A 20,411-nucleotide genomic window follows, 5' to 3' on the forward strand; every position below is an offset into this window, starting at 1 on the left:
TGCGGTGAAGCAGGTTGGTTTGGTTTAGCTGAATCCTGAAACACAGAACTGAGCACGTGACTAGCCCTCAGTGTCCGAATAGATGCCAATCAAACATCTAGCCCCAAACGCCATGCAATGGAGTGAAATGTTGAGCAGTCGGTGTCCCTTCTACCTGAATTCATTTTCGCACCATACTCTGTTTTGTTTATGAAGTCCTTGGGAGAAAAGAAATCGTGCCTTTTCAGAATTACGAAGATTCTCGCCTCTCTAGTTACTTATGGATTTTTTTTTCAGTTTTCAAATCTTGGTGGGTAAGACAGGGTCGAAGGATAGTAGTTTTGCTATTTTGTTCATTTCCCATTTTTAATCACCAGGTTCCGTTGCTTAGTTTCAGGCTTGTTTGTAATTCTAGGCGCCAGTGCTCACACCAGGCCACCGTCAGCAGCATCTCCTTGCCTCTTGGCCTGCTAGCTCCTTACCATCAGCCACCCTGCCCTCCCAGAATGACAGGGTAGCCTGCCCACATGAATCCTCTTCACCTTCACTGGAACTCCACTCAAGAAGCTTCCTAAAGCTCATCAACTGTGTGGAACTCAAGACCCTCTGATGTCAGGGCTCACCAATCGGCAGCCTTGTCTCTCCGCTGATAAGGGGATGGCTTAGCGTACTCTGTTACAGCCATTCTTTTCTTTGCTATCAACTCTGACTTTATTTTATGAACTTCGTAGAAGTAAAAATTTAATTCTAAACTCAAACTTTATTCTGAGTAATTTAGCCTATATTGAGTTAGTTTTTTTTTTTTTTCCCCAGCACACACATAGCACATCATTTTACACAGGGTTCCTGTGCTGGCAAACAAAAGCAGCCATGGGCCTGGCCCCCAAGATTCTCATGCTCTGAGGAGAATACACAGGGCTGCAGAGACAGAACTGTGACTAAGGCTATAAAGCCGGTTAAGGCACCAGAAGAGCACGTAACGGTTGGATTCTTTCCAACCAGGAGGCCCTCTCTAAAGACATGGGTGAGCTGAGGAACGATTCTCTGAAACCAAGGGAATGGCATGTGCCAGATCACCAGATAGGAGCTGCGGGGGTGTGAGGCAGGAAAAAAAAAAAAAAGTCAGTGAGGCTGAGTGGACAGCGCTACACTGGCGAGGACGAAGAAGCGGGGAGGGTCTGATACTAATGCTTTGTGGGTTACAGTGGGAAGGTGTGTGTGTGTGTGTGCGTGTGTGTGCGTGCGTGTGTGTGTGTTTGTGTGCATGTGCGTGCGTGTGTGAAGAGCAATGGAAAACTGTTGGAGGAACATAAGGAGTTTGAGTTGGGGGATGAACAGCACCGTGGAATCCATACACTTGGGAACCACAGAGGTTTACTGTAACAACCAAGCTAAGGCAGGCTGGAGGTGGCCACAGTTTGTACCAAGAGGGTTGTGAAGAAGAACGGAGATCCCACGGGTATTTGAGAGCTAAGTAAACCCAATGTGGCAAGGTTGTATTGAATAACAAGGTAGAAAGAGACATTAAGGGTGGCTCCTGAGTTTTGGTCTTGCTCATTGGCTAAAATGGGAACATGAAAGAGGCCTAAGTTTGTATGGAAGGATGTTGATTTAGGAGTTGGGCTTGATTTAAAACTTGAAACACCAAAGAAGAGCCGAGGCTGCTAGGAGCCTTTGGATATATGAATCTGCCAGTCCCTTGGTATACATTGGTAGAGGCCTTTGGATACATGTATCCACCAGTCCCTACATATGCAGTGGTAGGGGATGGCCTCAAAGCTCTGGTGGATTCTGAGACCTTGCCAGACTTGTTCACGGCAGATTGTTTTATCTGTGTGCTTTATTGTTTATTATTGAGTCCCCCCAAGAGGATGAATTCCAAGAGCACAGACCTTGTCTTCTGGAACAGTGTCTGGCTCAGAGTATGCATAACATAAACGCATGTGAGCATTCTGGTGGGGCCCACATTTGCATATGCTCTGAGATTAGCGTGTGGGGTCATGAATCACCAACCTGGGCAGATGACTTTGGGAAACCCCTGTTTGCCCCTCAAACAGGTCTTGTCCTTTCCCACTAGTAACCAAAGGAATGTGAAGTTCAAGTTACCTGAGTGAGTACCTTTTTAAAAAAAAATTTTTTCCACCTGGTAGTTTTTCATCAGTTTTTTTTTTTTAAACATTTTGAGTTTCCTCTTTTGGAGAGATTGTGGTAAAGTATAGTAATGTCATTTACTGTTTATGGGACTATAACTTTAATTTCTGAAATAGTTATTAAAATATAAAAGGCACATTCCCATTGATGGGGCTAACACTGTGGAATAAAAATGTGCAGGTAAGGCAATCATTAAAATATCCATTTCAACAATTCATCATCATTGTTTCTAACAGTGAAAAATCAAAAGCAAACCAAACTCCCAAATCAACATTTTATTATTTAAAAATTTGTAATCAATTATACGTCACAGAGTGAGTTTCATGCTGTCACTGGGAACAAATAGTATGTACTTATGTAGAATGTGTCAGTCATCGGAAGCTAAAACAAAGTTGCTCATCAATGTACATATATTTCATCTAAGAAAGTAAGGGAAGGATATGGAAGGATAAACACCAGACTCTCCACAGTGACAACTCCCTGGAGTGACATTAATGGCCAGCAGCCGAGAGGAACATTTTTGCTTTTACTCATTGTATTGTCTGGAGCTCCTTGTTTATTTTATATTAATAAACAAAAAAGGAAAAAAGTTTCTATGCACAATGAATAAATTTATAAACATCTTTTAAAATTCTAGAACTTTTTTTCTTTAAAGTTTTACTTTTATTTGTGTGTCTGTATGTACATGCTCCTGTGTGTCTGGGTACCAGTGGAGGCCAGAAGAGAGTATCCGACCCGGCGGATCTAGAGGTGCAGGTGTCATGAGTTACCCAAAGTGCATGCTGGGAACTAGACTCTGAGTCTCTGGGAAAGCTCTTCCCCCACTAAGCCACCTCTCTAGGCTGAGAGTATTACTTAAAGGGTTAAATTTCAACCATTTTTGAAAACTTATCTGGAAAATGGGGTGGAGTAATAAGAACAGTGCAGAGTTTGGAATTTTAGGGGGTTTCATTGCTCAGCAGTTAAGAGCACTGCCTGCTCTTCCAAAAATGTCCTGAGTTCAATTCCCAGCAACCACATGGTGGCTCACAACCATCTGTAATGAGGTCTGGAGCCCTCTTGAGGAAGAGACCTGGTTAGTCGTCCTTGTCAAGTTAGATCATGAAACCCCGATATGGAGAAGTTCAACAGACCCACCTTATACGGGGCTGCCCGGGTATGCTTCAACATTACCAGGGCATAAATTTCATTTTCATTCATTTTAAATGTACCGCTGTGATTTACTAGCAGTATGCCAGTTTAGGCCATCCCTTAGAGGATTGTCTCCACTGATAAAGTTGAAAAACATTAAATAAAATAAAAGAACATCTATTTGTCTTTTTTTTTTCTTTCAAAGGTAGAATGAGATAATGTGTGATTAAACACCGTGTTTGACAAAACAGGGGATTCACTGTCTCGTAGGGTGTCCTCATAGAGGCCTGTGCTTAGCCCCCCCTTCCCCAGCCCAGCTGGCCATGCATGGGCATAATTCAGCCCCCACCCACTTTTTGCTCATCTACAGTTCTCTCCCAGTGTTCCCTGTTCCTTCTTGTCCATCGCTCATTGCTGGCCCCTTTCCTTTAACTTCTCTTATATTTGTTCTGTTATCTAAGGGAATGTAGCTAGTACTGATGGTAAATAGACTTGAGGTGCTAGCTTGTTCTGATACGATTGAACCTGTGTGCTTTTTGTTAACCCACAGAGTCGAGCTGAAGTGTCTGGGTATTTGCAAACCCTCAACAGGCCAAACTCCCATCGCCAGGGCACCAGGCCCCTTACTCCTCAGCTGGCCTCTGTGTCTCTGTCTACCACCGTGTGTGGGTCACCTTTGCTTTGCTGTAGCAAGAGAAACTCAGCTTGGGAAGGGAAAGGATTTGTCTTGACTCACAATCTTGGAGGTTTCAGTTGATGGTTGCTTTGAGGGCTGTGTTGAGTCTGTGGTGGAGCCGAATAACTGACTTCATGGCAACCAGGTGATTAAGAAGAAAGGAAGGCCAGCTTCCCAGTGCCGGTCCTCTTTGATAACATGGTACCGTAGTAGAAAACCTTGCTTAAGTCCCATTCTCAGAGGTTTCACCATCTTGGGACCCAGCCTTTAGCACATGGGCCCTTTGGGACATCCCAAGTAAAAACTATAGCTTAGGTCCTCTGCGCAGAACTTTATATGTGACAGAAGGGGAAATACCATCTAGTTATCTCCCATACCAAAAAGTAGTATTGATTCAAAGAAAAAGCTGTCACCTACATCTCTATCCTGTAAGGATAGCATCGTCTAGAAACTGTAACCTCTTTTCCCATCCTACACTACACTAAAGTAAGAAATGTGCTGGGTTCTGCGTGCACTTGGGAATCGATGGCATTTGGCTGGTGAGAGACTACGCCTTCATTGGTCTGCTTTCCTTCTACTTTACCATAGGATGCCAGTCCCCTCTTGGCACAACAAAATGGTCTCGGAAAGTACCTGGTGGCGGGAAATGAAGAATCCCCTTCTCCTTCCCTCCTTCCCATGCGTTCTCGTAGCTCGTCTGAAGTTTCCACTCTACCCTTAAATGACAGGTCTCTCTGTTCCCTTCCTCTTTCACAGAAGAGGCAAACTCTGAATGGGTTTGGGAGCTAGAAAACACACAGTCCCCTAACTGCTTTTACAAAGCGGAGACTATCGTGATAGCTTACATTTGAACAATTCCAATTCTTTTGAGATAATTTTTTGACATTCTGACCTTAGTTGATCTTACCCTCTTAATTTAGATGAAATACATGCAGAGGACACAGCTAATGGACAAGATTTGTTGAATGTCTACTATGTGCCCGGCTCTTTACTTATTGGAGATATTTATTATTCTTCCTATTATGAGACAGATAATGCCATTGTCTGATTTTCCATAGCTTGGAAATCACTCAACAGGTCTTTAGGATGGGGAGAGGGTGTTAGGTTTAGAATGTAGGCCACCAGGCCCTAGACTTTAAAGTTTTCAAGAGAAAATAATAGAGACAGCTTGGGCATTAGGCAACAGTTAGACTGGGCATAGGAAGGGTCCCAAGATTAAAGGGAAGTCAAGAATTTGAAAACTTTTAGTGCTGAGTTTGAAAGAACAAACAGGTGCCCAGGTCATTCATAATCAAGGCATTTCTCATTTAAATGAACTTTTCGCCCAGATTCTTCTGGCATTCAGGTCTCTTCCTAAAAATTCTATGGACTGAGTACCATGAATGTCCAGTGTGGTTTGCTGTACAGAGTAAAGGTTAGAAGCTAAATGGGAAAAAAAAAAAGATGGGACAATTTTGCATTTGAGATGGGCTAATTGCTACTTACTTTTTCTCTCTCCCAATCTGAAAAGTCCTGCTGCTTCTGAGAGTCCGGTGTCCGACGTCCACTTGTTTAGGGAGCATTGTAGTTTTGAGTTTGATTGCATTGCTGACATTTAATAAATTAGATTTGTACTGCTAGGTTCATGGGTCTTGGTTTACACCGCTGAACTTTGGTCCACGTGAAGGAGTAGAGCTTATTCCTATTATGGAGCGGGGTGTTAGGAGCATCACTTGGTGCATAGTAGAGTCTGAAGACCAGCAGCAAGCAGACAGAGGTCCAAAAGTGTTCGGGTACCTCCTCTCTCTGCACCTCACCACCAACCCTGGGTATGTTTGGCAGAGCAGAGGTGATGGCGTGTGATCCATACAGAGTGCTGTGGGGTCAGTAGACCTCAGGAGGAAGCACAGATGAGAACTCAGAACCTCCAAAGAGTTGAAGATTCACATGAGGGATGAAATGACAGAGAGGCTGAGTCCCCAGGCAGCAAAGCCGGTACTGACGTTGGTAAAGGTGACTTGGTCACTTTAGCTATGACTTACTCATAATAGCGGCATTCATGTAAGAGGAGTTAGGTATGCATTTGATAATCAAGGCCATCACCCCAGATCCCATTCTTTCACCTCTGAGGGATGAGAGTCGGCAGACTTCAAAGTCACAGAGCACCAGATTCCCTTTCCTAACCCTGAGCAATCACATTCTCCTCTCTCAAGTGCTCCATCTTTGTACAAAAGCTGACTGGAATTTGAGAAAGCTATCCAGACCAAATTACTTTTCAGCCAAATAGAGAACACATGAGATAGGGATTGCGGTGCCTCTTCTAACTAAAGGAGAACTCGGAGGAACAGCAAGAACACAGCAGAGGGAGAGAATCATGATTCTGAGCCCCTTAGGGTGACTGCGGGCCAGTCACGTGTCCACGTCCATGTAAAGCCATGCAGCTCGTCTCCTCCCAGGATCCCATTTATTGTTGAAAAGAAAATATCCAAAGGTGCCATGTGAAGCAAAGGTTTTGTTTAGAATGAAATGGTTTTTCTATATATCCCAGTCAGTGTGTGTGGTGGTTGGTATTCTGGGGTGTCTTTGAAGGTGCTGCCAGCAGGGTTTAAGAGGAGAAAAGACCCACCCTGATCGTGGGTGGTGCCTTTATGTGGGCTGCTGTTCCAGACAGAATACAAAGGTGAAAGCTAGGGAACACCAGCATTTACCTTTCTCTGCTTCCTGGTCTCGCAGACGTGTGAGGAGCACCACCCAGTGCTCCCAACCGCAGGAGCACAGTCCCCTGCCATGAGGGGACTGTGCCAGCAAGCTGCGAGCTGAAATAAAGCCTTTCTTAAGCTGCATTTGTGGGGCACTTGGTCTCAGCAGTGAGAAAACACACATCGATGAACAGAAGAAGCCGGTGTTGGCGAGGGCGCTCACTCTCAACCTCTTCTCTCGTAGCTGTGTCCAAGCTGTGATAGGGAAAGCTGCAGAGACAGTTTGGGGCTGTCCAGGGAGGGAAAGGCAAGACATAGAAATAAAAACTCATTACTTCTGTCCTTGCTGTGACTAAATATCTAGTAAGATATTTAGGGGGAAAATGGCTCACAGTTTAAGAATGACAGAGTGCGTCAGGATGGGGATACATGGAGAGGTATGTGAGGCAACTGGCCACATTTTGTTCCCAGCCCAGAGTGGAGAGTAGGTAGGCAGTAAGGCTGGCCTATACACCTTTAAGGCCCTCCTACTAGTAACCCACTTCCTCTCGCAAAGCTCCACCTAAGGGTTTCAGAGTCTTCCAGAACAGGACCATTCCCTGCAGACCAAGGGACATAAACTCAGCCATGAGTACCATTGCTGGCCCCCTGCCTCCCCTGAAGAAGAGCTCCTTGTTATGCAATCTAGACCCAATCCGAGCATCCCAAGATGCTTCCTATGGATAGTTCTCTGACCATGCCACTATTTCGTCAGGTGCTTCTGTGTTGCCTAGCTCCTCATCAAAACATGGAGAGCTTGAAGGCCTGGTGGTTTCAGAGCTCTAAGAGGAATTTTACAAAAGAAAAAAAAAGGGGGGGCTCCTAATTCCATCAAGGCTTTCTTGATATTTTCTGTGACACTTGCTATTTCATTTTCTCTGTGTTGATGCTGCTCGTGGGTGCAGCTCAATGTCCACTGCTTGCTATGTCCTCAGTCATCTATCCAACCGCGGTCATGTGACAGGCATAGTAGCCAGGGATTATATTTGAAGAGTGGGGGGCAAATCCAGGTGTCTTCTCAGAGCCTCTATATCCAAGCAGGGAGGTGCTCTCTGCCCACAGGACAGGGCGCTTTGAGGAAGGCAGGAGAGACCTTCTCTCAGCCTTACTGCCTCTAAGACTTCCAAGGAGCTACAGAATGGACAGTAGGCAACCAAGGAAGAGAGTGGAGTGGGGGCAGGTAATGCGGAGAGCAGTCCAGCCTGGGAGTGCCGCAGCTGTGAGGATCTGGAGGCGGGAGTAATTCCAGTCCTGAGGAATTAAGTTCAGCGTGGCTGAGGCCTGTGTGAACTGGGACATGAAGTGAGAGGCAGCTGGGAAAGGCAGGTTGACCAACTCACCTTTGGGGCCAGAGGATGGAGTTTGAAATGAGAAACCATTTTTTTTCTCTCTTTTCTTCCTTCCTTCCTTCCTTCCTTCCTTCCTTCCTTCCTTCCTTCCTTCCTTCCTTCCCTTTTCCTTCATTCCTTTCTTTCTTCCTCCCTCCCTCCTTTCCTTTCTTCCTTTCCTCCCTCCCTTCCTTTTTCCTTTTCTAAGACAGGGTCTCACTCTTGAGACCAGGCTGGCCTCAACCTCAAAGATCCACCTGCCTCTGCATCATGAGTGCTGGGATTTAAAGGCTGTGCTACCTGAGCCTGGCCACTTTCAGAAGAGAAGGAAGGAACAGGGGAAAACTGGTTGTAGCAGGGTCACTGCACTATAACTGCAGCCTTATTTTAATACAGTTCTTTTATTGTTGTGGGTGTGGGGTGGTTATTGCTAGATGGGGTTGGTGTGTCAATAGACTGAATTTTGGGAGTTTTTGTCAGTCTTTTCCCCTTTGCTTCCTCTGGGGTGAAGGTGGCGGGTGGAGAGCTGGGGGGGGGGGGGCTTTCCTTCTGTCCGCTGCTCAGCAGGAGCCTGTGTATTTGAGCTGCCAGGCAGAGGTGGGCAGGAGGGCAGGGGCTGTGCTTCTTTTGTTCATTTGCATGACTTTCATTACTCAAGAACAGAAGTAGGTCACCTTTAGCATTGTCTCCGGCTCTTGCCTTCAGGGTGCCTGTCCTTGCTGGTCACAGTTCAGCACACAGAACGCTATGTCACCCTGTTTGCCTCCATCACCCTCAAATGTGACTAAACCACCTCTGCTCAGCTGCAGGACGTGGTAGTGACATGGCGCTTCAAGTCTTTCTGCAAGGACCCTATCTTCGACTACTTCTCCGCCTGTGAGTACCCCGATTCTTGTTCTGTCCAAGGTTCCCAGGCATCTGTATGCTATCATCAGGGTTTAGGAATAGATCACAAATTGTCAGCATGAGAAGAAGCTACCACGACCTCGTCCATTTCTCAGATAAACTGAGCCCAAGTTCCACAAGAGGTTGTCCCAGGGCAAATGTTAATTGGTTTACCCCATGTTGTTCTAAAAACATTTTAAACAGCTCAGACACAAAAGACCTAGCGCGTCCTTCCTTCTGAGCACTCATTCAAACCAGTCCTGAGCCCTGTGGCAGGCAGCTCAAGCCAGTGGCCATGGTTTGGAAGATCCCTGCCCACTGCCTTGGGTTGAGTAAGGTAGAGCTCCCTGCCTCCACACAGCCTATTCACCTCAGGCATATCTGATCACTGTGATGTGCTGCGCCTTCAAGTCATTCAAGTCCTGCTTCTCAATGACAACCGGTCCATTCTTGTCCCCTGTTGTGCCAGGAGCTCCTTCACAGAGGCCCATTTCTAACTTCCCTGGAGCACCAGAGGAACCTGGAGCCCCACAGGCAGCCTGAGGTGATTAGAGCCTTAGGAAGTTTGAGAGTACCAGGGGAGACCCTCTTGGGGGGAAGGAAGTAAAAATAAACAAAGGGAGGAAGGCATGGTTGCACACTTCCTGTAGCTCTGGGGCTAAGACCTTACAGGAGGGCTGGACCGAGCCTCCAAAGCTCTCTGAGTCCCCCCATTTAGTCTGCATTGTCATCTTGTGGGTTCTTCTTAAACACTTAAGTGATAAGGGAGAGACTAGGGTGGTGAGCAATGGTCCCCTGGAAGATTTAGCAGCTTTTGAGTTCTCTACTGTGAAGGTTGGTGATTGAACCCCCATTGGAACAGAAACGGGGGCGGGGTGTGGCACATTGTAAATGAACCAAGGGAAATTGGTAAGGAGACAGGGCATGCAGACAGGCTTTGGAAATGATGGCTTTCAAGGTTCTTTGGAGTCTTGTTGATGGGAGTGGAGTTCCTGTGAGTCTACTCCAGACCTGCAGAATCTGAAGGACTTGGTCCTCTCTTCTCAGCATACCAGGCCGCTTTATCCCTGGGCCAGGACCCTTCCAATGACTGTAGCGACAATCAGAGGGAAGTTCGCATCGTGGCCCAGCGGCGGGGGCAGAGTGAGCCGGTGCTGGGGGTGGATTACCGGCAGCGCAAGATCACCATCCAGAACCGTGAGTGGGGAGTATGGGGGAGGTAGCAGGGGAACTAGCCCTTGAGGAGGTAGAGCCGGGCTTGGCAGGCTGAGTCAGCACGGGATTCCCCAAGATCTTCTGGGGCCTGATGACTGACTTGGTCACTGGGCTGTTTGAAGCAAGTGCCAGATTCTTAGAATGTGTTCCACCATCTGAAGCTGCTTCCCTGGAACTTGGCCTGCGGACCAGAGGATGTTCCTCAGCCTTGGTTAAATAAAGGTCAGGGTGTCATTGATTCGTTTCCTGAGAGTCAGGCTAAGATTCACATCCGCTTCTTTGATGTTTTTTCCAAATCGTTCTCCGGGCTCACTCACACAGTAGGTCCCTGAGGTCCCCTTGGCCACTCTTGATGCCTGTACCAAAAACATGAGCTTGAGGGCAAGTGGATCCTTTGAGACTGCTGCGGTCCCTGGACAGAGGAAGCAGCAGGGGCTTGGACACAAGCCTGGATAAGAGTCGCAGTGGTTCCCCCTCACAAGCCTAGCTACAGGCAGCGGGTTGTCCATTTTCTCTGCCTCTTCCTTCTCATCGGCGAGAGAGCCACACTGCAGTAAATATCACATGCATTGTCTGGGAGCTCGGTCTAAAGCAGGCTCCTTCTTTGCACCCGGTACAGGAAGCAGCCCCCACTGCCCTGGGGCCACAACCACACTCAGGCCTGGTGACTGCTCTGCTCTTGGAAATGAAATTGAGCAAGCCCCTTCACGTTTTGGTTTGTTTTTGACTCGGTTTCTATTAAGGGAGACTGACTGTAGAGTCCATGTCACAGAGAATCATGACATAGTGTCTGAAATTCACCTGTCCAACAGTTCCTAAGGGATGGACCGACGTCATCTAGTCAGGATGCTTTTATGTACGAAGAATTGGCTAGGACCCCATGTTCCCAGCCTGTCATCTTGGATTACTGTGTAGTTAAAATGACAGAACTCAGAGACTGTTTCAGTGAACTTTACATGCTGTGTTTAAAAAAAAAAATTGGAGAATGGAGAGAGAACTCAGCAGTTAAGAACACTAGCTGTTCTTTCAGAGGACCCAGGTTCGATTCCTAGCACTTACATAGTTGCTCACAACTGTCTGTAACTCTACTTCCAGGGGATCTGATACCTTCTTCTGGCTTACTGGGCACCAGGCATGTATGTGGTGCACAGACATATGTAGCAAAACACACCTATATGCATAAAATATATATTAATATACATAAAAATAAATAAACAAGCAAACATTTAAAAATTTAAAAGGGAAAAGTATTTGTGGGGCTGGAGAGTTCAGTGTTTAACAGAACTTGTTGCTCTTCCAGAGAACCCAAATTCGGTTCCCAGTACTCGCTGCAAGCAGCTCGCAGCCACCTTCAGCTCCAGTCCCATGGGGTCCAATGCACTCTTCTGGCCTCTACTGCACCGACATGCACAAAACCAGACACACGCGTGAGCACACACACACACTCAAATAAAAATAATATAAGTAAATCTTTTTTTTTTTAAATTGCTGGCCATAAGGAATTTCTCCACATAACCACATAAAACCACACTTCAGGCTGCTTGTGGTACCCAAACAGTGAGAGAATTGGTGACTGTTTTACGACGATTTGAAGGGCCAGTATAACGTTGCTTCTAAGTTTGTAATCCTTAAATATGCAGGATCTTTTCACACGTGTCCTCTGATTTCCCCAAGGTAGCCTGTGACTCTTAGCCTAGGGACCACCTGCATTTGCCTTAGTCTCCATATGTGTCCTTAGAGACTTGGCTGGCTCTACTTTCTCAGAATTGGCTCTGCTCTGACTCCTGGTCTCACATACTTAATTAGCCGGTTTCCTTTAGCGTTTCTGAAGGATGAGAAGTCCCCGTGGAGAGTCTGGAGGCCGACTCTGCTCTTCTGTGTGCCTCTAGTTCTGAGTAGTCCCTCTCACTACCTCTCCTCCTGACCACTTTTGGCTCATACGCCATCTTGTTCTCACTCCTAAGGGAAAGCAGTATTTCCCCAGGGTTTATTTCTACCTCCAGGCTCATCCTGACTTCTCAGAATCCTTGTTTTCTGACACTTTCTCGTCTGAGTTTCCATCAATCGAGAGAACCCTGCCAAACAAGGTCATGGCTTGGGTAACATATTAACATCTTTGCCAAATAAGGTCACGGTTCGTGTAACATATTGACATATCTGAATAGCCTCTCCGTGCTGGCAATCCTCAGAAACACTTTAGGAAAGTCGGGTCAGATGAGAACTTTCATCATTCCTCCCGGTCTGGGGGTGGAGGGAAAGAGGTAGGTTTAGAAAATCATGAGGGAGAAAAGCTTCACAAGGATTGACGTAAAAGAGAAGGAAACAGAAGTCAGGGCTCGCTCCGGTCTTGCATGACCTCACGTTTTTGTTTCAGTTCCTCAGGAGGTATTTCTTGACAAACAGACAATGAAGAATTGCAGATTTGATCATTGCCTGTGCAAGCCGGTAATGCTGAGGGCTGATATCTGCAGTTTCTGAGAGAAGCCAGCAGACCATCACTTTGGGGTGCTGCTTTGGGGCTCTGACTGACTTTTAAACCGGCCAGGACAGAGAGGCTGGCTCCTCTTAATTTGAGCCACAGGGTTTCAGTGAACATTGGTCAAATTTGCTTAATTTTTAAGTGTATGATAACCATTCATTGTTCTTAATCAGGTCACGGTGGAGCATCAGGTACTCAAAGGAACACAGATTCTTTTTTGGGGTAATACTCTAAAAATGCTGGGTATATGTTCTGTGATCATTCAAGGTCATTGCACAAGCTGTCCCTTCAAGCACCTTCTTGTTCTTCTTGGACTGGGGAAGGGTCTAGGTTGTGAAGTGTTACAGCCATTTTGGAGAAAATATCAGGGCTCAGTGTTTCAAAGCGCCAGTCTGAGGCAGAGTTGTGGCATGAACCTATGCCAAGCACTATCTCTGTGTGTTTGCCACTCCCTTAACCCCTCTCTACCTTCAGTTTTTTTATCTGAAATATCGCTAAGTAATCATACCCACTTCTCAGCCGGTGTTACATTTGATTGCAAATAAGTAGAAACCAAAGATATTAGTACTGTAAGCAAAAGGAAGCTTGTTTTGATCTCATGTATAAAATCAGAAACACACAGCCCAGACCTAGGGTGGTGGCTGCATTCCATTAAATTTTGGGGGGTCCAAGTTCATTTGTCCTGACCCAGATTGTCATCTTCTTTCTAGACGTATTGGTCCATTATTTGTTTCTAAAATGAAAGGCCCGTGCCTGGGTAATTTGCAAAGAAAAGAGGTTTATTTAGCTCATCACTCCGGGTGTTGAAAGTCCAAGAGTAGATGGTGCCACTGGTTTGGCCTTGTGAAGGGGTTTGACAGGGTTACCATGAAAACAGCATTATTATAAAAGTGCTTACAAGAAGGAGAGCCCCCAGGGGGCTACAGGAGACCAGTGAGCAGAAAGGACCATTCTTATTTTCTGTAACAACCCGTTCTGTTGTGAACCTACTGGGGAGATGTAAGAATGACTTTAATCCTCTCTCAGGACAGTTCATCCAAGTGACCTAATGACTGTTCTGATCTCCATCCCTAAAAGATTCCTCTGCCTTCCGACAAGGCCACACTGAGGCTAAGTCTCCCATACACAAAGCTTTGGGACACACATTCAAACTGTACCCAGTCTGTAACACCCAGGGAGCAACATAGAAGAGATGAAGAAGAAAGGGAAGATTGTCCACATGCTATCTTAAAGAAGTTCCTGCAACTCTCCTGCATGCATTCCGTTAATCAGAATTGCGTCACTTAGAAGAGGGGATGGGAAATCCTGACTTTATTCTAGGTGATCCCTGACTTAGTCTATTTTATACTGCTATACTATGCTCTATTCTATTCTGCTCTTAGTCTGTTTTATACTCTAATATAAAAGAGGACATAAGAGTTGGTAATTATAATCAGTGGAAATTCATTGGCTTATGTTTATAGAGGTTGAGAAGTCTGGTAAGGGTCTTACTGTTACACCATTATACAGCAATAGAAGACAGGGTTTTGTTATGTAGCTCTGGCTATCCTAGAACTTGTTATTCAGACCAGTAGACCAGGCTCATGTGGAACTCATAGAGATACACATGGCTGTGCTTCCCAAATCCTGGTGTAAAGGTGTGTGCTACCACACCCAGCCAAATTCACCCTTTTTAATGGCTCCAGCCTACCTACCCACCCACCCATGAGGATAAAGCTCTCATAGCTCATTCTGCTTTTCAAACCCCCCTCCCAAAGTGTTTGATTAAACTTCCACACAGTCCACCCAGGTCTTAATCTCTTAGTACTAATAGAATCACAGTTTTAGTTGAACAGTTTTAAAGGGAGCAAAGATACTTTTCCTTAAACTACAGCAGCCGTAGGCATACCCATCAATTCCACGATCCTACAAGAAGGGAACAAATCAGGGGGGACAACTGGGACTCTCTCCCTCCCCCACATACAAGCATATGTAGTGGGAATTAAATAAGATGATGTATCCGAATCTTTATAAACTCCTTGTGGGGTCTGATGGCGAGTTTTTCCATCATCCTCATCTTCGGGAACAAAGGAAGGTCTGAGGAAGGGTCTTGGACCTCTTTCTCATCAACCACAGGCCTTCTTAGGAATGACAGTTCTGAGGTCCCACAGCTACCATGCCCCGATAACTGGCGCTTTTCCTTTCCTTCCTACATAGGAGCGGACCTTGTGATTAATGAAGTGATGTGGTGGGATCATGGAGTATACTATTGCACCATTGAGGCTCCAGGAGACACTTCAGGAGACCCGGATAAGGAGGTGAAGCTCATTGTCCTGCGTAAGTGCTGCTGGCACCCTCTAGGGCCACCCATCAGTGTACACCCCCGCACACCCATGCAAAAGCACCTACCAATCATAGCAAAACCAGAAACAAACAGGTCTGTGTTACTTTCATTGGACTGGGACCTCTAATGGTCTCTTACTAGAGCTAAACCTTTTTACCAGTATATCACTAGAACTTAACTTTTAGGTCAATGGCTGTATTTACTAAGGTCTAGAACATTGTTTCTCAATCTATGGGTCACTACCCCTCTGGGGTCGAAAGATCCTGTCATGGGGGTTGCCTAAGACTATCAGAAAACACCAAGAGTTACATCAGGACTCATAACAGTAGTAAAAAATTACAGTTATGAAGTAGCAACCAAAATAATTTTATGATTAAGGGTCACCACACATGAGGTATTAAAGGGTCGCAGCCTTAGGAAGGTTGAGAAGCACTGGTCTAGAATGTTGGAGTAGAGGCATCCCTTTGAAGATTTAGTTCAGCCCCCTTTCGGCTTCTCTCCGCTGTAGATTGGCTGACAGTAATCTTCATCATCCTTGGAGCCCTCCTTCTGCTGCTGCTGAATGGTGTGTGCTGGTGCCAGTGCTGTCCTCAATATTGCTGCTGCTACATCCGCTGCCCCTGCTGTCCTACCGTCTGTTGCTGCCCCGAGGAAGGTGAGAGAACACGAGGAGCAGTGGGTTGGGCACGATGAGACGCGTGCCTGAGGCCCCAAGCAGGTCAAAGTTCCTGGTCATTCCAATTCTCCTTCATACCTTCCTCCTTCGCAGGTTCAGAAGACATGAGCATCAGCCCTGAGAATGATGCTCAGGAATGCTCTAAAGTCGCAGGGAAGGTGACTGATAACAGGATTTCTACCTGTGAAACTCTTTTCTTAGTACGCAGATGGAGTCAGACCAACACATTTGAATGACAGCTTGTGTGTGTGTGTGTGTGTGTGTGTGTGTGTGTGTGTGTGTATTTGATCAAGTCAACTTTTCTCTCCCAGGTTAGAAGTAGAATAGAAACTTTCAGCACTCTAGCCATGCCTTGGTCTTTTTGGCAACCTGTCTCAATCCCAAAACTCTCCAGGGATTCTGGCCACCAGCCATCTAATTAACACATGGAAGCTACTCATCCATCTGGAGAGCCCAGGCATTTTAGGAGTTAAATTTCAGAAACCAGGGACAGAGACCAAATGTTTCTAATTCTATTACAATCTCACAACACTACTTAGAGATGAGATGAAAAGAATAGGAAGGGAAATAGAGAAAGGTATTGAGGCATTAGTTCTTTTTTTAAATTAAAAAAAAAATCTTATTTTACATACCAATCCCAGTTCCCTCTTCCTCCCCTCCTGCTCCCCCCACCTTCTCCCCACACCACCTCGCATCCATCCACTCTGTCACAACACTCGAGGCAGGACCAAGGCTCTACTGTCCCCGTATCTAGGCTGAGCAAGGTATCCCTCCATAGGGAATAGGCTCCAAGGAGCCAGGGATATGCACTAGGGATAAATACTGGTTCCACTGCTAGTGGCCCCACAAACTGCCCAAGACACACAACTGTCACCCACATTCTTAGAACCTTGTTTGGTCTTATGCAGGTTCCCCAGCTGTCAATCCAGAGCCAGTGAGCACTCAGTTGCTAGGGTCAGCTGTTTGTGTGGGTATTCCCATCATGATCTTGGCAGCTTTAATCATAATATTGCTCTTCCTTCTCCATGACTGGACTTCAGAAGTACAGCCCAGTGCTTAGCTGTGAATCTTTGCATCTGCTTCCAACAGTTACTGGATAAAGGTTCTATGATGACAATTAATGATGTTATCAATCTGATTATAGGGGAAGGTCAATTCAGGCACCCTCTCCACTATTGCTTAGATTCTTAGCTGGGGTCATCCTTATAGATTCCTGGGAATTTTCCTAGTTCTTTGTTTCTACCTAATCCTATAATGGATCCCTCTTTTGAGGTATCTCTTTCCTTGCTCTCCCTCTTTGTCCTTAACCCAACTCCTTCCTGACCCCTCATGTTCTCCTCCCCACTCCTCTTCTTCTCTCCCCACTCCCCAATCACCCTTCTCCTCCCTCCATACTGCCAATTTACTAAGGAGATTTTGTCTACTTTCTCTTCCCAAGGGGATCCATTTATGTCTCTCTCAGGTTCTCCTTGTTTCGTGTCTTCTCTGGGGTTGTGGGCTGTAGGCTGGTTATCCTTTGTTTTATGTCTAATATCCATTTATGAGTAAGTAAATACTGTGTATGTCTTTCTGTGTCTTGGTTACCTCACTCAGGATGATTTTTCTAGTTCCACCCATTTACCTGAAAATTTCAAGATGTAATTTTTTTATCACTTAGTAGTATGCCATTATGTAAATGTACCACATTTTTTAATCTGTTCTTCAATTGAGGGGCATTTAGGTTGTTTCCAGGTTTTGGCATGAATAATGCTGCTATGAACATATCTGAGCAAATGTCCTTGTAGTATGAATATGTTTCCTTTGGTATATACCCAAAAATGATATTGCTAGTTCTTGAGGTAGATTGATTCCTAATTTTCCGAGAAACTGCCATACTGATTTCCAAAGTGGCTGTACAAGTTTGCACTCCCACCAGCAATGGAGGAGTGTAGCATAAGCTTTCATTAATGTTTTTGATCTTAGCTATTCTGACAGGTGTAAGATTGTAGTAGGAGGTGGCTTGTTTGTTCCTGACTGCTCAGCCCTGAAATAATCACACAGAAACTGTATTAATTAAATCACTGCTTGACCTATTAGCTCTAGTTTCTTATTGGCTAGCTCTTACATCTTACTTTAACCCATTTCTGTTAATCTGTGTATTGCCACATGGCTGTGATTTACCAACAAGGTTCCGTCTGGCATCTATCTATGGTAGGGCTACATGGCTTCTCTCTAACTCCACCTTCTTTCTCCCAGCATTCAGTTTAGTTTACCCTGCCTAATTCTGTTCTGCCCTGCTATAGGCCCAAAGCAGTTTCTTTATTAATCAATGGTAATCACAGCATTCAGAGGGGAATCCCACAATACCTCCCCTTTTCTGTCTCAATGAAAAGGAAGGTTTTGATTTTAACATAGTAAAATTACATATAACAAACAGGTATCAAGCAAGAATTACAGTTACAATATTTATATCTATGTTATCGTCCATCTTTATAACATGGTATCTCAGAGTCATTTTGATTTGCATTTCCCTGATACCTAAGGATATTGAACATCTCCTTAAGTGTCTTTCAGCAATTTGAGATTAGTCTGTTGAGAATTCTCTGTTTAGATCTGTAACCCATTTTTAAATTGGATTATTTGGTATTTTTGATGACCAATTTCTTGAGTTCTTTATATATTTCTGAAATTGGTCCTCTATTTGATGTGGGATTGGTGAAGATCTTTTCCCATTCAGTAGGCTGTATTTTATCTTACTGACAATGTCTTTTGCTTTACAGAAGCTTCTCAGTTTCAGGAGGCCCCATTTATTTATTGTTACTCTCAGTGTCTGTGCTACTGGTGTTATATTCAGGAAGTGGTTTCCTGTGCCAATACATTCAAAGCTACTTCCCACTTTCTCTTCTATGAGGTTCGTGGTTGCTTTATATTGAAGTCTTTGATCCATTTGGACTTCAGTTTTGTACATGGGGATAGATGTGGATCTATTTACATTCTTCTACATGTTGACATCCAGTTATGCCAGAACCATTTGTTGAATTCATTTCTTTTTTTCCATTATATAATTTCTTTGTCCAAAATCAGGTGTTCATATGGGTTAATATCAGGTTCTTTGATTTGATTCCATTTGATTCCTATCTGTTTTAGTGCCCAAACCAAGTTGTTTTCATTACTGTAGTTCTGTAGTAGAGTTTAAAGTCTGGAATGGTGAAGCCTCCAAAAGTCCCTTTATTGTGCAGGTTTGTTTTGGCTATCCTGGGTTTTTTTGTTTTTTCATATGATGTTGAGTATTGTTCTCTTAAGGTCTGTTAAAAATTGTGCTTGGATTTTGATGGGGATTGCATTGAATCTGTAGCTTGTTTTTGGTAAGATTGCCATTTTTACTGTGTTGTTCCTACCTCTCCACGCATGAGAGATCTTTTCATTTTCTGATATTATCTTCAATTTCTTTCTTTAAAGACTTAAAGTTCTTGTCATACAGGTCTTTCACTTGTTTGGTTAGAATATCGCCAGGATATTTTATGTTGTTTATAGCTATTGTGAAGGTTGATGTTTCTCTGATTTCTTTCTCAGCCTGTTTATCATCTGTGTATACGAGAACTACTGATGTTTTTTGAGTTAATCTTGTATCTGCCACATTATTAAAAGTGTTTATCAGCTGTAAGAGTTCCCTGGTGGATTTTTTGGAGGTCACTTCTGTAAACTATCATATCATTTGCAAATAGTGAAAGTTTGACTTCTTCCTTTCCAGTTTGTATCCCCTTGATCTTCTTTTGTTGTCTTATTGCTCTAGCTAGAACTTTGAGTACTATATTAAGTAGATATGGAGAGAGTGGACATCTTTGTCTTGTTCCTGATTTTAGTGGGATCATTTTGAGTTTCTCTCCATTTAGCTTGATGTTGGCTGTTGACTTGCTGTATATTGCCTTTTTTATGTTTAGGTATGTTCCTTGTATCCCTAATTTCTCCAAGACTTATATTTTTGAAAGGGTGTTAAAGTTTGTCAGAGATGTTTTCCTCATGTAATGAGAGATCATGTGTGTTTTTCTTTCAATTTGTTTACATGGTGGATTATATTGATGAATTTTTGTATGTTGAACTACCCCTGCATCTCTGGGATGAAGACTACTTGATCATGGTGAATGATTTTTTTTATGTTTTCTTGTATTTGGTTTGCCAGTATTTTACTGAGTATTTTTGCATCAATGTTTTTGAAGGATATTGGTCTATAATTGACTTTCTTAGTAATGTCTTTGTGTGATTTGGGTATCGGGGTAATAGTCACCTTGCAAAAAGAGTTTAGCATTGTCCCTTCTGTTTCTATTATGTGGAACAATTTGAGAAGTATTGGCATTAGTTCTTCTTTGAAATTCTGGTAGAATTCTGTGCTGAAACAATCTGGCCCTGGGCTGTTTTTGGTTGGGAGACTTTTGATGACTGCCTCTATTTCTTTAGGAGTTGTAGGTCTATTTAAATTGTTTATCTGTTCTTGATTTATTTTTGGTATGTGGTACCTATCCAGAAAATTGTCCATTTCCTTTTATTTTTCTATTTTGAGGAGTACAAATTTTTGAAATATGACCTGATAATTTTTTGGATTTCTTCTGTGTCTGTTATTATGGTCCCCTTTTAATTTCTGATTTTGTTAATTTGCATTTTGGTTAGTTTGGATAAATATTTGTGTATCTTTTTTATTTTCTCAAAGAATCAAATCTTTCTCTCATTGATTTTTGTATTGCTTTCTTTGTTTCTACTTTATTGATTTCAGTCTTCAATTTGATTATTTCCTGGTGTCTACTCCTCTTGGGCGAGTTTGCTTCTTTTTGTTCTAGAGCTTTCAGGTGTGTTGCTAAATCACTAATGTGAAATTTC

The 20,411-nt window shown here is 44.1% G+C and overlaps 1 protein-coding gene across 1 annotated transcript in view; it reads left to right on the top strand.

Annotated features, from left to right (window-relative positions):
- The first annotated feature begins 3,244 nt into the window (after nucleotides 1-3,244).
- Ildr1 (immunoglobulin like domain containing receptor 1) overlaps nucleotides 3,245-20,411 on the top strand; it is a 35,033-nt gene continuing 17,866 nt past the window's right edge. The window contains 7 exon segments of the mRNA XM_050122391.1: nucleotides 3,245-3,286; nucleotides 5,558-5,745; nucleotides 6,782-6,855; nucleotides 8,688-8,858; nucleotides 9,915-10,064; nucleotides 14,758-14,877; nucleotides 15,393-15,539. Coding sequence (XP_049978348.1) covers nucleotides 3,245-3,286; nucleotides 5,558-5,745; nucleotides 6,782-6,855; nucleotides 8,688-8,858; nucleotides 9,915-10,064; nucleotides 14,758-14,877; nucleotides 15,393-15,539 — 892 coding nt within the window.

The sequence above is a fragment of the Alexandromys fortis genome, unplaced genomic scaffold (genome assembly GCF_014885135.2).
Source record: "Alexandromys fortis isolate MF-2015 unplaced genomic scaffold, M_Fortis_MF-2015_v1.1 scaffold_187, whole genome shotgun sequence".
Taxonomy (NCBI): domain Eukaryota; kingdom Metazoa; phylum Chordata; class Mammalia; order Rodentia; family Cricetidae; genus Alexandromys; species Alexandromys fortis.